General features: G+C 42.6%; 2 protein-coding genes across 2 annotated transcripts; one reads left to right on the plus strand and one right to left on the minus strand.

Annotated features, from left to right (window-relative positions):
• The first annotated feature begins 245 nt into the window (after window positions 1–245).
• LOC134221945 (uncharacterized protein K02A2.6-like) lies at window positions 246–1,787 on the plus strand. Its single transcript, XM_062701111.1, has one exon. The coding sequence runs from the start codon at window positions 246–248 to the stop codon at window positions 1,785–1,787; it is 1,542 nt and encodes a 513-aa protein (XP_062557095.1).
• A 2,409-nt stretch (window positions 1,788–4,196) lies between these two features.
• Window positions 4,197–5,927, minus strand: LOC134225783 (aurora kinase C). Its single transcript, XM_062706137.1, has 3 exons — window positions 5,536–5,927; window positions 5,099–5,482; window positions 4,197–5,035 (listed from the first exon to the last, which is right to left on the minus strand). Exons 1-3 carry the CDS (start codon window positions 5,749–5,751, stop codon window positions 4,388–4,390), a joined length of 1,248 nt encoding a protein of 415 aa, XP_062562121.1. The 5' UTR covers window positions 5,752–5,927; the 3' UTR covers window positions 4,197–4,387.
• Window positions 5,928–16,314: the final 10,387 nt, after the last annotated feature.

The following is a 16,314-nucleotide window of genomic DNA, read 5'->3' on the forward strand; positions in this document are numbered from 1 at the left end:
AAGGATACGGCCAACCAGAAAAAGAAGCTTTAGCTCTTATTTAGGGCGTAACGAAATTTCACAAATACCTTCTGGGGCGGCGATTCACTCTTCTCACGGACCACAAACCACTTTTATCCATTTTTGGTTCGAAGAAGGGCATACCCTTACATACAGCAAATCGTCTTCAGCGATGGGCTCTGATGCTCCTCAATTATGATTTCAATATCCGTCACGTGTCAACAAACGACTTCGGATGCGCCGACATGTTGTCTAGATTGATCGACCGTTCCAAGCAACCAGATGAAGATTACATCGTAGCAGCGATTTCCTTGGAAGAAGATTTGGTAAGCATAATCCAGGACACTATCGATCAGGTACCAGTCTCATTTGCAGCCATTCAAAGAGAGACAAAAGCAGATAAAGCACTACAAGCGGTGCTAAAGTTCATTCGTGAGGGTTGGCCAAACGATGCAAGGTCAATCACAAATCCAGATGTCCGCTCATACTTTAGCAGGCGGGAATCCCTCACCAATGTCGATGGATGTATATTGTTTCACGATAGGGTTGTCGTTCCGAGCAAATTTCGAGGGCAGATTTTGAAGCAATTTCATCGTGGACATCCCGGCATGGTACGCATGAAGTCAATTGCACGTAGTTTCGTTTATTGGCCGGGAATCGATAACGACATCGAGGATTGCGTCCGGCGCTGCACACCATGCTGCACTGTTGGAAAATCACCTGTAAAAACAACGCTTGAATCATGGCCAGTCCCGAACCAGCCATGGTCACGCATCCATGTGGACTATGCAGGACCAGTGGATGGCGTAGTTTTTCTGGTGGTAGTCGACCCGTACACCAAGTGGCCTGAAGTGTACGCAACAAAAACTACTACGACCAAAACAACAATAAAACTACTCACTCAATCATTTTCAACCTTTGGATTACCAGAAACCATCGTTTCGGATAATGGGACCCAGTTCACCAGTCATGAGTTCAAAGCATTCTGTGAAAGGCTTGGCATCCGCCACGTTCGCACTGCACCGTTCCACCCACAGTCAAATGGATTGGCGGAACGATTCGTGGACACCCTTAAGCGCACCCTTCGAAAAATTCGTTCGGGGGGAGAAACATTGGAGGAAGCACTACAGACGTTTTTGCAAGTTTATCGATCAACTCCAAACACTGGTCTCGGTGAAAAATCTCCTGCCGAAGTGATGTTTAGACGACGGATCCGTACAGTTTCATCGATGATACTACCACCAAACCATTCAACAACAGATCTACAATCTCAATTGAAAAGGCAAAACGAGCGTTTTAACAAGAAACACGGAGCAGTTGCAAGGCAATTTTTAACCGGTGATAAAGTTTATGCTCAAGTTCACCAAGGAAATTCTTGGCAGTGGCAGGCCGCCACGATAATCGAGCGCATTGGAAAGGTGAATTATAACGTGCTCCTAGAAGATAAGCAACGGCTCATTCGTTCGCACAGCAATCAACTCAAGCATCGTGCGGTCGAATCTGTTCCTGATCCTGTTCTAAATCAACGTATAAGTCCTCTATCAATATTCTTCGACGGATTTGGATTAGATGTATCTTCGCCGGTACTGCCAACAATTGCAGAGAATCCGTTGCCCGCAGACGCTGATCCGCCTATCCTTGAAATAGGATCAGACGAGTCCGAATATTTTTCAGAAAGTAGCGATGAAGAACAACCTCAACAACATCCTGTATCAGTTCCGACTCCTGTAAGGGAACTACGGCAGATCCGGGTACCAGCTAGGTTCAAACCATATTGGATGGCTTAAGGGGGGAGATGTTCCATCCCAGCAATTAAATGTGTAATTTTGAATCGTAGCAATCACTGACTGCGATGAGGGGAAAAGAAAATTCATTCGATGTGTAACCGTCAACAAGAATAAATGTAATTGTTAATTCTCTACAAATTGTATTCAATTTCCTGCAAGTAGAAGAACACATCAGAGGTATTTTATTGCTTAGAACTGTAAAACAAGTCGTGGGTACAAAAAATCTAAAAAATATTTGTTGCTTTTTGACCTAGCTTTCATATTGATGCGATGCGTAGTTGATGAGAACGGATGATTTGTCCATACAAGGAAATTCATTTTACTTTAAATGTTGTGGCGCCATCTCGTTCAAACAGCACCTTTGTCTTTGCCCTTATTGGTGCTAGTCGACGGCATAAAATTTGGGAGAGTACCTTGTAGGCGGAGTTCAGCAATGTGATTGCGCGGTAGTTGCTACAATCCAGCTTATCGCCCTTTTAAGTGATGAACTTCTTATATTGTCGAAAAAATCACTTTAATAAAGAAATAAAAAAAAATTATCGCCCTTTTGGAGATGGGACACACGACACCTTCCATCCACTCCTGCGGCAAAACTTCCTCCTCCCAAATCTTGGTAATGACCCAGTGCAGCGCTCTAGCCAGTGCCTCACCACCGTGTTTAAATAGCTCTCCTGGTAGTTTGTCAACCCCAGGGGCTTTGTTGTTCTTCAGCCGGCCAATCTCCTCCTGGATTTCCTGGAGATCCGGAGCCGGTAAAATTATGTCCTGCGCGCGTTCTCCCAGGCCCATCACCATACCGCCATCTTCGTCTGCCACATCGCCATTCAGGTGTTCTTCGTAGTGCTGCCGCCACTTTTGGATCACCTCACACTCGTTCGTAAGGAGGTTCCCGTTTATGTCCTTACACATATCAGGCTGTGGCACGTGGCCCTTACGTGAACGGTTCAACTTCTTATAGAACTTTCGTGTGTTATTAGCGCGGTACAGTTGCTCCGTCTCTTCACGGTTTTGATCTTCCTGCTTCCTTCTTTGTCTGTTCCGCACCCGTTTACATCGTGTCTCGTTTGCCCTCGTGCGGTGTTGCACCAATTACGCCAATGCTGCATTCTTCTCTTCCACTAACTGCTCACATTCGCCGTCATACCAGTCGTTTCTCTGATCTGGGGGCACCGTGCCAAGTGCAGCGGTTGCGGTACTACCGATGGCTGATCGAACATCTCTCCAGCCATCTTCAAGAGACGCTGCTCTTCCGTTGGGAGTGCCACTTCCTGTTGTGGATATTTTTGCGGGGAAAGAAGGTGCTTCGGACTACCATTCCGCGGCCGTTGCATCGTTGGCCGTTGTCATTCAATACGGTGTGCAGACTATCTGGTCCGATGACCGGTCTATACATTTCCTCTCTTCCTACCTGTGCGTTCATGTCGCCGATGACGATTTTGACGTCCCGCATCCATCGTATGTCTGCTCCAGCTGTGCGTAGAACGCTTCTTTCTCGTCGTCGGGTCTCCCTTCGTGTGGGCAGTGCACGTTGATGATGCTATAGTTGAAGAAACGGCCTTTTATCCTCAGCTTGCACATATTTGCGTTGATTGGCTGCCACCCAATCACACGATGGCGCATCTTACCCAACACTATAAAGCCGGTTACTAGCTCGTTGATGGTGCCACAGCTTTGGTAGAAGGTAGCCGATCGATGCCCGCTTTTCCACACTTTTTGTCCTGTCCAGCAAATCTCCAGCAGCGCCACGACTTCGAAGTTGGGGGGATGTAATTCGTCGTAGATCATCCTGTCGCCTAGCGACTTGCTCTTATATTGTTCGTAATTATTGGTTTTCCAGGCGGCTTATTGGGCCTGCGCGAATCTCCTGTCTCGTCGGAGGGTCATCGTGTCAGGGCTGTTAAGCGTCTCACCTAACACCAGGACTTGGGCTTAAATTATGTAACTAAAAAATTATAGGAAATTCGAATTTCAACTAAACCATCTTCAAATCAATATTACAAGAACAAGTAAGGTTGGCAAAGCGCGTTTTTCAGTTGTATAATAGCCCTTTTAAATTATTGTGAACCATTGTAATAATAATGTGAATATAATGCTTACTTAAGTCATAATTAACGTTGGCTGTCTTGCCCCATATGGCGATCATACCCCACCTACCTTCCTTTTCCTCCTGGTAGGAAAAATTGATGTTCTTATGCACGTTGTTTATCGCTTCCAAAATCCTGAATAGATCCTGTCGGTCGATGATCATACACATTAGCACATTCAGCTCAATATTAAGTACACATGTTCAGAATATGAATCAGAACGGTGCAAGGCTAGCACTCGAGGATTTATAACCACCATTGTCATAGACAATGGATGTGGTGAAAACCTTGCGGGTTTCGAAGTGAAAAACTATAAACAATCAACTCTCGTTTGTATCGTATTTATTACATTATTTAACGCTCGAAAATAGATTAGAGTACTCACTCATAAGTCACTTCTCTCGAAAGAATTCGTTTATCAGTATGAAAAGAAGAATGTCACAGTCACTAACAGCACAACTTCAAATGGCAATGAAAGATCATAAAATACTACAGATTAACACGCCTCTCACTTTTCTATTTCGACCCGACGTGCAGCGCAATCCAGGGATGTTTTGCAACATGCTCCAATGGTAGGCGCTGCTCCGGTTGTCTAACTAACAGTCGCGAAATCAAATGTGCTGCCGGGCGGGACATCTCTGGAGGGACCACGTAGCGTGCCTTCATTATTTTGTTGTACGTTTCATCATAGCTGGTGGCATGGAACGGAGCCCGACCCACGAGCAACTCATATGCCAACACACCCAGACTCCACAGATCGACGTTTTTCGTGTGAGGCAGTCCCTGCACCATTTCCGGTGAGAGATAGTCCAAAGTTCCACAGAGTGTAGTTCTGGTTGAAGTTGGCTCATGAACCGACCATCCAAAATCGGCTATTTTTAGCTCTCCTCCGTGACCCAATAGTAGATTCTCCGGTTTGATGTCTCTGTGAATGACGTTCCGCTCGTGCAGGTATATCAGAGCCGATACCAACATATTAACGTAGATTGCACACTGCTCTTCAGGGAATTTATTACCGGGCTGTGTTTGTAATTTGCTGAACAGCGTTCCTCCCGGTGCATATTCCAGAATGAGATAAATTCTGGTTTCATCGTGGAAGTATCCGTACATACGGAGAATGTTCGAGTGCCGCAGATGAGATTGGATCTCAATTTCACGCCGCACCTTAGTATAATGAAATTTAATTTTAATTGTCTATTTTAAGGTGTAAACATTTAACAACTTTACCTGATGTTCAATTCCCTGAGCGTGGACTTCTTTTTTGAAGAGCACTTTCAGTGCGATCACATATTTGGTTTCCTTCTCACGAGCCAGATAAACATTACCAAACTTTCCTCTTCCCAATGGTTTTCCTATATCAAAGTTACTGAGTGTCCAGCTCTTCTTCTCCTTGTTCGACACCACAGCACTGCTGGTGCCGGATTGCTGCTGCTGTTGCGGTTGTGCCGATGTGGTTCCCGCAGAGCTTTGTTGCGAGCTTGGGATTTTAGACAAATCTGGTTTGCAGTTATTCTTTCCTGTCACTGGTGGTGCTGACGGTACTTTGAACTGCGGATCATCTTTAGGTTGAGTTACAATAATCTGCGGTTTTGTAACAAGCTGCGGGGGTTCCTGTGATATAAGTTATGAATGAAATCTGAGACAATCTCAAATGAGTCAAATACCTTTTTTGGTGCGTTATTTGGAGGTGGTGGTAATTTGAATACGCCCCGAGATTTGGATTCAACTGCAGCCGAGCCACCAGCAGAGGAAGGATTAACTGGTTTCAGCGATCGGGAAGGCACGTTCCCAACCGTTACTGCACTCGGGCCTGTCAGAGGTTTGCCGTTTACTTGGGGCTGCAAAAATAACTTTCGGTTTTCTTTATTTAGCTGCGACATACTCGTAATTAAGGCACTTTAGTAAAATAAGATAAAGGTTTTTCGTGTTCGTTGTTTCACCAAACCATTGAATTAAACCGACCAAGTTCAGTATAACTGATTTTTTAGGAAAGAATGCTGATGGCCTGTGGAAAGTGCAACGAACGTTTCTTCGCAGTTTCTTGTTTTTGCGCTCCCTGCTTTCAAAAGAGTTCGAAAGGTTTGACATAAGAAATGAATTTTCGGAAAAAAATAATTTTTGAATCGAATGAACACAATGACATTTGAGCGGTGCGCTGTTTACTTAAAATGAACACTCATACATTTCATATTAGGTACTTTTCACTCAAATCGGGGGTTCGGTGTGGGAACCTAAAATTAAGTAATAATTCAAGCTCTATCTGGTAAAAGGGCGAATGTCGCAAGAGAGGATTCTCTTCGTCGACTTCCCCTCTTTTAAATAAAAGTGACAAGCAAAGGATTTCTTCTCGGTTTAACACCTCAGAATGCAAGTTTTCATTGTTTTCTTGAAATTAAATAAAATTCACTTAATATTAAGTAAAATTAACTTAATTTTAAATATAAACTAACTAAATGTTAGGTAAATTTCACTCAACTTTTGTAAACATCCCGCATAATCATGGACCATACGTAGACTGCATCTGTTATAATTGAAGAGAATAAGTGTTATTGTAGCGATGGTCTCACTAATAGTTAGGGTAAAACGACCTATTATGGAGGGGTTAAGCAACGTGTCAAAACAAAATTGATTACAAAAATTCTTCAAAAATTACCTGTTGGTCGATTTCCACATTGTAGTATGGATTTTCCTTCTTTGATATTTAGCTCCCCTACACGGTAACTGGCTACACAGCAAAAACAGTTGTTGAATATTACATTCGAAACAGATGCACATAGGCTATTCCATCAGTGCTGTGATATTACACTCTTTCGATGTACTCGAAGGCTTGCTGTGAATACACAGAAGCAGTGTAATTTATTTCGACGTAATACAATAGACGACGTAATCCGAGCAATGTAAAATAATGTGATGTAAAATAGTGCCTGGAAATCTGAATTGAGTGTTTATAGAAATTTTCTTTCATATTTAAATAGAATTATCCTTAAATTTGTATCATATCAATAATTTTATTATAAATGTATGCTCTGATTTTTTTGTCTATATCATATCTGTCCATATTTATATACATTAAAAAAGCTTAATATTAAATTGACGGTAACGATTTTGCCACACCAACGCGCAACCACGGTTCCATTCTGCATTCTGATCTATTGATATTTGGATGTTTTTGGAATAGGTGATAGTCATGACTTGACTTGTATACCGTGCGCCAATTCACCGTCAATTGTCCTGGGATGCTGGGTAAATCGCATAGCATGTCAGAAATATTGCGCAGCAGTTGCTGCCAGCCTCGGTCTGGGCATCGCAAACCTACAAGAAAGAAGTTGATTACAGTTAAACTGGATTTGGATATTAGGATTCCGGAGGGAACCTTTTGATAATTTCGATGAGAATTCCGGGGAGAACCTCCAGGATTCTAGAAGGAATAGTTTTTAAATTCCAGTGGAATACTTTTAGGATGCCGGAGGAAATGCATTTAGGATGCCGGATGGAATTCGTTTAGAATCCCGGAATGAATGCTTTTAGGATGCTGAAAAGAAACCTGTTGGAGTTTCGAATGGAATCCTTCTGATTGTTCAAAATTAATACTCTTGTGATTTCAAAAGAAATGCTACTGAAATTTCAAAGGAAATGATTCTGAGATTCAAAAGGGGTTACTTTTCGAGAATTCATCCAGATTTTGCTTCAGTTATTCCTCCAAGCTAACTTTCGATTTTTTCAAATAGAATTTCGTTCGGGATTACCTTCAAGAATTCACCTGGAATTATTCCAAGAATTCCTTCTGAAATTCCTCCAGGTTTTTTTTACCGAGATTTCCTCAATGAACAATGTTCTTCCTGGAATTCAATTAGTAATTCGATCAAACATCCCTTCAAGCATTTTTTTAGAAATTGTTTAGATTTTTTCCCAAAAATTTCCTCGGTTATTCTTTTAGCAATTCCTTTGTGATTTTTTTACAGGTATTTCTTCTAGGATTCCTCCACAATTTTGTTCGCAAATGGATTAGGCAGTTTTATTTTGCGTCTCGTGTGAGGTGAGGCGTTTTGTTTGAATGGAGTGAGAATTGTCGATACCTTCCATTTGAATTACATGGTCGTCTCACGTGAGACGTGTCGAAATCTACAATTCTCGATTTATTCAAGACGTAGAATAAGCACAAGTAGCATTTCCATGATAGAAATTTGGATTCCTATATGGATTTCGCCAGGAGTAATTTTCCTGAAAATTTTTTCGAGGATATTTCACAGATTTCCGCGGAAAAATTCTGATTACCGTGGAAGCACCATATTTGACGCAGGTCCAAACTTGGCGCACTTTCATATCAAATGATTCATAAAACTTATTTTTGCCAAAAATACATCAACGAATCAAGCTGGATGGCTTTATTTGCTTTTCTTCTATGCATATATGGCATAAAAAGCATATTATTGATGAAGAATCAACGTACCCGAATAAAATATATGGAGGTCATACTCATAATGCGTCAAATTTTCGCTTTCTTAGCCATAATGCTAAGGTTCGAATGATCTTTTTTTCGCGCAAAATAACTTTTGTGAGAATCTTTGACCCCTACCTACCAACAGCTCAGCATTATTGGTAAGCTTTCCCTTTTGAGCTGAACATTGCAACATTCGAACGCATTTTTCAACCCAAAATGTTCTGCGTCAAATTAGGCTCACAATGCATTGTGATGTTCCTAATTAATCTTATCAGACGAATAGAGAAGGCAGTGTATAAACCTCAATTAGGAAAAGCAATATGTATTCATTTAGTTTTAACTAACTCTCTACTACTTAGAATATTAGTCAACATTGGATTATTCCACTAAGTGTCCAGCCCATGATAGTATGTCTTATGCTGTTCGATTTTGATGCGTTTTTTGACGCGTTCCTTACACGGTATTTGGTAATTATGCAGTTTTTGTTTGCTGGTTTTGAATTTTTGCTAGAATTTAGTATCATATATTATAATTCAATTTAATTTCTAATAAGCCAAAAAAATGAACACATTTTCAATTTGTTATTCTGTCGCTATCCAAGCCATATATGACCATGATATGGCTATCCATGAGCATGAGCATGAGCAGGATAACCGTACAATTCGTAGTTGCTACTCCGTGATTGACTAGAACTTGCGAAATTGCACAGGGAACCAATTGAATGCAGCTTGGGTTTAGCTATCATTCTCAATGTGCAAATTTCGGAAATTCAATGCATTTTACTAAGTCAATTACGGCGCCGGCCACGTCCTTACGGTCATCAAGGGAAGGAAGGATTATTAGTTCAACTCTCGTTGCTACTAGAGACCGAGTATACCTCTGCATCTCCACGATAGTCTTAGGATAGGATATTGTGTTAGTATGAAGGGATATATTATCTGGATTCACTTTGGTAAGTGATGCGATCTATGGGATAGGAATATATGAATGAGAATTAGAAGTACTAGAAGTACAGCGCTCTAGCCAGTGCCTCACCACCGTGTTTAAATAGCTCTCCTGGTAGTTGGTCAACCCCGGAGGCTTTGTTGTTCTTCAGCCGGCAAATCTTCTCCTGGTTTCCTGGAGATCCGGAGCCGGTAAAATTATGTCCTGCGCGCGTTCTCGATCGTCAAGGTCCATTACCATACCGCCATCTTCGTCTGCCTCACGCTCGTTCGTAAGAAGGTTCCCGTTTATGTCCTTACACATATCAGGCTGTGGCACGTGGCCCTTACGTGAACGGTTTAGCTTCTCATAGAACTTTCGTGTGTTATTAGCGCGGTACAGTTGCTCCGTCTCTTCACGGTCTCGATTTTCCTGCTAGCGCCTTTTCCTCCGGAATCTAATCGAGTTTTGTCTGTTCCGCACCCGTTTATATCGTGCCTCGTTCGCCCTCGTGCGGTGTTGCAGCTATCTTGCCCATGCTACATTTTTCTCTTCCACTAACTGCTCACATTCGCCGTCATACCAGTCGTTTCTCTGATCCGGGGGCACCGTGCCAAGTGCAGCAGTTGCGGTGCTACAAATGGCGGATCGAATATCTCTCCAGCCATCTTCAAGAGACGCTGTGCCTAGCTGGTCTTCCGTTGGGAGTGCCACTTCCAGCTGTTGCGCGTATTCTTGGGCTAGTCTACCGTACTTGTAGCCGCCCAATGTTAAGCCGCGTCGTCCGACTTCGATGCGTGTTGTACACTGTCGAAAGTTTTGAGCGCAGGCATACTGCAACGAGGTAGTTGTCGGATTCAATATTCGCACTGCGGTAAGTGCGAACGTTCGTGATGTCCGAGAAGAATTTACCGTCGATTAGAACGTGGTCGATTTGGTTTTCCGTTTCTTGGTTAGGTGATCTCCATGTGACCTTGTGGATATTTTTGCGGGGAAAGAAGGTGCTTCAGACTACCATTCCGCGGGAGGCTGCGAAGTTTATGCATCGTTGGCAGTTGTCATTCGATACAGTGTGCAGACTATCCGGTCCGATGACCGGTCTATACATTTCCTCCCTTCCTACCTGCGCGTTCATGTCACCGATGACGATTTTGACGTCCCGCAGTGGGCATCCATCGTATGTCTGCACGTTGATGATGCTATAGTTGAAGAAACGACCTTTAATCCTCAGCTTGCACATCCTTGCGTTGATTGGCTACCACCCAATCATGCGTTGTCGCATCTTGCCCAGCACTATGAAGCCGCTTCCCAGTTCGTTGGTGGTGCCACAGCTTTGGTAGAAGGTTAGGACCATCTTCGGCGGTGTGCAAGAGCACGGTGTGTGGCGGCGAAGGATGAACCACAAGTTCCCTCAACTCTACGGCGAACCCAGTATCCAGAATGTAGCTAAAGCTGTAAGGGTACGATGGGCAGGACATGTTGCAAGAATTCCGGACAGCAACCCTGCAAAGATGGTGTTCGCTTCCGACCCGGCAGGTACAATAAGGCGTGGAGCACAGCGAGCGAGGTGGGCTGACCAGTTACAGAAAGACTTGACGAGCGTGAGGCGCAACCGAGGTTGGATAGATGCGGCCTCGAACCGTGTATTGTGGCGTCAAATTGTTGATTCAGTGTTTGTTTAGATGTAAGCACTCGTTACACTGACTTAGCTTAGTGGGCCTGTACTGGATTCTGCAAATCTATTTCTAGAACCGTGTACTATTATACGAGACCGATGCCGGTCACAGAAGCGTCCCTATTACCGCAGGAGTTCCGCAAGATTCAATACTGGGTCTGGTATTTTGGAACCATATAACAGGGTTTTGAAACTGAAGTTCCCTCCTGGTGTTAAGATAATCGGCTTCGCCGATGACGTAACCTTCTAGGTCTACGGGGAGTAAACTGACCACAGCACACGCGATCAGTACAGTGGCGAAATGAATTAGCGCTAGGAGGCCTGGAGCTCGCTCAACAACCGCAAGTCTGTACAACATGCAGTGATTCATGTGGCTGAAATCGTGATCACATCAAAGCGGAGTTTGAAGCACCCCAGGGCCATAACAGACGATAAGCTGACCTTTGGCAGCCAACCATTGATGTCCAACCATTCTGAGTTGTGCGCCAGTAGACATAAGCTGCTGGCAGGCGTTGCCGTATATATTCTTAGGTACGTCCTGGGCAAGTTCACTGCGGGTAACCAGTTACCTGCGTAAGCACTTACCGCTTGCAGAGCACTTACCGCTGGAGAGCACTTACCGCTTGATCTGTCTCAGAGTGATATCCACCTACAGCACGATATCACACGATGTAGCCTGCGTGACAGCAAGCACGATGCCAGTTGGGTTGGTCATCCGGGAAGAAGAGAAGTGTTAGATACCAGATACCAGAGTAGCCCGCAAGCGTACCAGGTTGGCTTCGGTTGGCAAATGGCAGCGCGAGTGGGATAACTCCTTGAAAGGTAGGTGGACCCGCCGACTGATACCTAACATATCGAGCTGTGTGGGGAGACCCCATGGGGAATTTCACTGCCATCTAACACAATTCTTATCAGGTCATAGCTGTTCCCGGCAGTACCTCCACAGGTTTGGACACGCAGTGGTCCCCGTCTGCCCTGACTGCTCAGGTGTTGACGAAACTGCAGAGCACATACTAGCCCTCGTTTCGACGTCGCAAGAAGAGCTATGCTAGACGTTTGCGGCTGGGACACAACCTCGGATACCCTTATCCAGAGCATGTGCCAAGCGTTGAAGAAGTGGATCACAGTTTCGACTGCAACCACTGAGATTACCTGCAGCTTGCAGAGAATCTGGTCGAGCACTGCTCTCTGCAAGCTGCAGGTAATCTCAGTGGTTGCAGTCGAAACTGTGATGCACTTCTCCAACGCTTGGCACATGCTCTGGATAAGGGTATCCGGGGTTGTGTCCCAGCCGCAAATGTCTAGCATAGCTCTTCTTGCGACGTCGACAAGCATAACTAACTTGTGATTGGTTAGTTAGGGCTGAGCACGGGTGAGCGAATTGACTGCATATACTGAGGTAGGAGAGTTTTAGCGTAGAACCGTTGGTACCTATCGCTATCAACATATCGACGCATGGCAGAGGAGTGTAGAGTGAGCGTCAAAGGCCGACTCACATGGTATGTTAGAGGTGAGCACCCAAGTCAAGTCTTGGGAAAACGATGACAGAGCCCAAGGAGAGTTTAGTTGGTGGGACCACTCATGGCTAGGAGTCCCACACTCGGTACACTAGTGTAAACATGTGTTATTGTCAGTCCATAAAGCATTACTCCATGTAAAAAAAAAAACAAAAACAAAAAGAAGTTCCATTCGGAATACATGGCAGATTCTATGAGGAATTCTTGGTGGATTCCTTTTGGAATCTCTGGAGGATTATATATTTACATCCTGGAGGATTTATTCAGAACCCCAGATTGAATGCGTTTGAAATCTTAGAAGGATTCTATTTATAATCCAAGATAAATTCCATTCGGAATCCCTGCCAGATACCATTCGGAATCCCTGGCGGTGGATTATATTTGGAATCTCTGGCCGGAATCCTTTCTTCCATTCAAAATCCCTGGAGGATTTCATTTCGAGTCCCAGGAGAAGCCCATTTGGAATTACAGGATTCTATTTAGAAACACAGAAGGAAACCATTTGGAATCCCAGTTCTATCCCTTTTGGAATAACATAAAGCAGTGGCGTAGCCACGGGGGTGGTTTTGGACATAAAACCCCCCCAGAGACAAAATTTTTAGAAGAAATTTTTTTTTCGAAAATAAAAATGTTCGGAAAACCCTCCCCAGACCAATTTTCTGGCTACGCCACTGACATAAAGATTCCATTTGGAATCACAGAAGAATTTCATACAGAATCACAGAATTATTCCAAACAGGCGGACTGCATTCGGAATCCTTGGCGGACTCTATTCGCCTTGAAGGATTCCATTTGAAATCCTTCTGGAAACTTTGGACGATTTTATTTGGAATCCCTAGAGGATTTTATTTAGAATCCCATAAGGATTGCATTTGGAATCACAGAAGGATTCGATTTGGAACCACATAAGGATTCCGTTCGGGATCCAAGAAAGATTACATTTTGAATTACTGATGGATTATATTCGGAATCCCGAAATGATTCCATTTGAAATCTCAGAATTTCTTTCGATTCACTTCTTTCGAAATCTCAATACTGCTGTCGGATTCACAGAACGATTCCATTGGATTCCCGGGTGGTTTCCATTAAGAATATCAAGATAGTTCTATTCGAATCGCAAATGGATTGTATTTGGGAGAATAGAATGATCCCAGGAAAATTCAATTATTTTTCCCAGTAGGATTTCATTGAGAATACCAGGACGATGTTATTCAAAATTCCTAGGGGATTTTATTCGGAAACTCGATTAAATTTTCTAAATGAGTTTAAACAGTTAATTGAGGATTCCGTTAAAAATGAATCTCCTTTTGATTCTCCAAGCCTTCTATAAATGTGGTATAATACAACTTTGATGTAATAGAAAGCCAGCAGAAGACAAATATGCAGAACAACCAATAAAACATTTCAAGGAAAGGTCATAACTCTGGAGCAATATCCTGAAGGAATTTTTAAAAACTTCCTGAACAATTCACTGAAAATATTGTAAATGCAATACCTAATATAAAAAACAAGATTGGCCTTGAGTTTGAGCGATGTTGCCACTACTAATTAGTGTACCTATTGAATAATGCAAATAATTAAACTTATACTGTACCTCTAGTACCTATAACGCACTGATCGATGCAGCGGCCTGACGCTTTTTTTCTGTCTTAGTTGGGTGGGTGCCTCCTAAGCCGACGTTCTGATGGGTGGGAGAACCACCGACTTCGCTTCGGGAAGGAATCTTTCTGTTGGCTTTCATGTTGCTGACAATTTCGGTTAGCCAACATCTGTTGTGATGAAACAAAGCTGCTGGATCTTGGTACAAACTATTCCGCGAATGATTAAATCTGACTTGGAGCTCTTAAGTAGAATGGCTACGTAACGGCATGGTGAAGAAGTCCTTCAAGTGTGGAAGATCGATCGAACCGAGTCTGCAACGTAAAATTTATTTAAAAGTTATAGTTTAAATGCTGTTTTTAGGTCTTCTTACCTTGAATGAATGTTTAAGTCATCAAATATCTAACATGCCTTGTCTGTGCCTCCCGGTAAATGCAGTGATCAGCTTCCAAATTTCTATGAATTCACCCATTTTCATGGTATCCTCTAATTAAATGAACATTCGTAAGCATTCATTAAAACCGTTCTATTGGTTACTCGTGGATTGGTCCTAGGCTCGGTCACGGTTTTGAGAAATTCTTTAAGGAACGAAAGCCACGGTAGTGCATTAGTTATCCTGTAGACTGGCTGCGAATATTCTGTCACGCAACTTAGAAACAATCAAATGTGTGTCGTCAGAAAAAAAAAACGGCAAGTTTCAGCAGTTGTAGCGAGGCCAAACACGATTTGGGTGGCCGGTTTAGTCGACGGATAGAAGCTATACCGAAACCACACTATTGGGAAAGATTCCAACCCGATTCACTTTTTTTGCTCAGCTGCAACATAGCGGCTTCGCACATTTCCGGATTGGATAATTCGTCGATCTATTTGAGCACTTTCTCGCACCTGGCGCAACCTACTGACCGCGGGGCTCTGCTGAAACTTAAAATCACATGGCTGTACGTGGGATTCTTTTCCGTTCAATTTGAATGATAGAGCCTGAAAAATTAAAGGCATACACTATAATCCACTTTGCATGACCACTTACAAACAATACTTACATCGGTTTATGGAACATTCAATCGGAGTCGGTCGTTCCGTTTTTCTCCATCTATCCGATAAGATAGGACGTCCACGAGCTTTTACTTACATGGAGAATAAAAGCGTACTTAACAGCGGTAATCTCGAGGGTAATTTATTTAAATCCAATTATAAATTAAATATTATTGTAAAAATTTAACTTCTCATCAGCAACAAAATCAAGATGGCAAAACGATTTGAAATTGGATTTGAGCAGTGTTGCTAGATTTAAAATCGCATAATCATTAGATGTGATATTACACACATTTTGTTTGTAAAATTACAAAAGTAAATAAGAGTCACTGGTTGCATTCGATTTCTATGCGATATTACGTGTTGTTGTATTCAAATATTACACATATACAACGTAGAGGAAAATGATAAATCTGTTTTGGAGTAATTTTCAGGTGATGTAATATAACATCAGAAACGTTGTAGATGGACATACGAATTTTGGCTCTACATCGGAAATCAGGTACGTCGCCCGAATTACGTGGGTGGATATTACAATTCTTTTTGCTGTGTAGAACCCATTAATGGGTACTATGGTACCCATTTTCGGCAAAACCGCCACTACTCATTTAATGAGTAAAACCGGTTTACTCATTAATGGGTAAATCGACTTTCTGTCAAAAGATGGGTATAATTTTACCCATCATGCCAAAACTGTTTCTTTGCATAATGGGTAAATAAATACCCATTTTTTCAGAATGAATTTTACCACCGGAATTTCGGAATTTTGCGGATTTTTTGCAGTAAAATTAAAAATCAGTAAAAAAACACATTTTTATTAATCTTCTTGTTAATATAAGAGCACAAACAAGTTAAGTCACTATTAAAAATCCAAAAAGTTGTGATGACTGCTTCAGGCTTGATCCGGAGTCCGGATGCTTATGACAGGTGATAATCTTGTCCATGATTGCGATGGTTTGTCTCCGGACGATGATCCGCGTTTTCTGCCGGTCGCGCGTTCCTAGTTCAGATTCATCAACCAGTTTAAAGCATAATTCTAATGATTTATTTCAAATACTTACTGTTACACCTGTTGTGAAATCGGAAACCTGTTGTGATTTCGGTTCAGGCTGGCAAGAACCTGAGACAGCCTGGAAGGAACTATTTTCCTCTGGAACTCCATACTTTCGATGACCTTTGAGTATAATTGAGCAGTTTTATATGGTTTTATCATTAGTATAGTTAATATTGGATAAATAAAATTAAAGTATACTTA

The sequence above is a fragment of the Armigeres subalbatus genome, chromosome 3 (assembly GCF_024139115.2).
Source record: "Armigeres subalbatus isolate Guangzhou_Male chromosome 3, GZ_Asu_2, whole genome shotgun sequence".
NCBI classification, from domain to species: Eukaryota; Metazoa; Arthropoda; class Insecta; order Diptera; family Culicidae; genus Armigeres; species Armigeres subalbatus.

Coding starts and splice junctions, on each gene's coding strand:
- LOC134225783 (XM_062706137.1), bottom strand. CDS start 5,751: ATGTCGCAGCTAAATAAAGAAAACCGAAAGTTATTTTTGCAGCCCCAA. Junction 5,483..5,535: donor CAAATAACGCACCAAAAAAG/GTATTTGACTCA, acceptor CTTATATCACAG/GAACCCCCGCAGCTTGTTAC. Junction 5,036..5,098: donor CTCAGGGAATTGAACATCAG/GTAAAGTTGTTA, acceptor CATTATACTAAG/GTGCGGCGTGAAATTGAGAT.
- LOC134221945 (XM_062701111.1), top strand. CDS start 246: ATGTTGTCTAGATTGATCGACCGTTCCAAGCAACCAGATGAAGATTAC.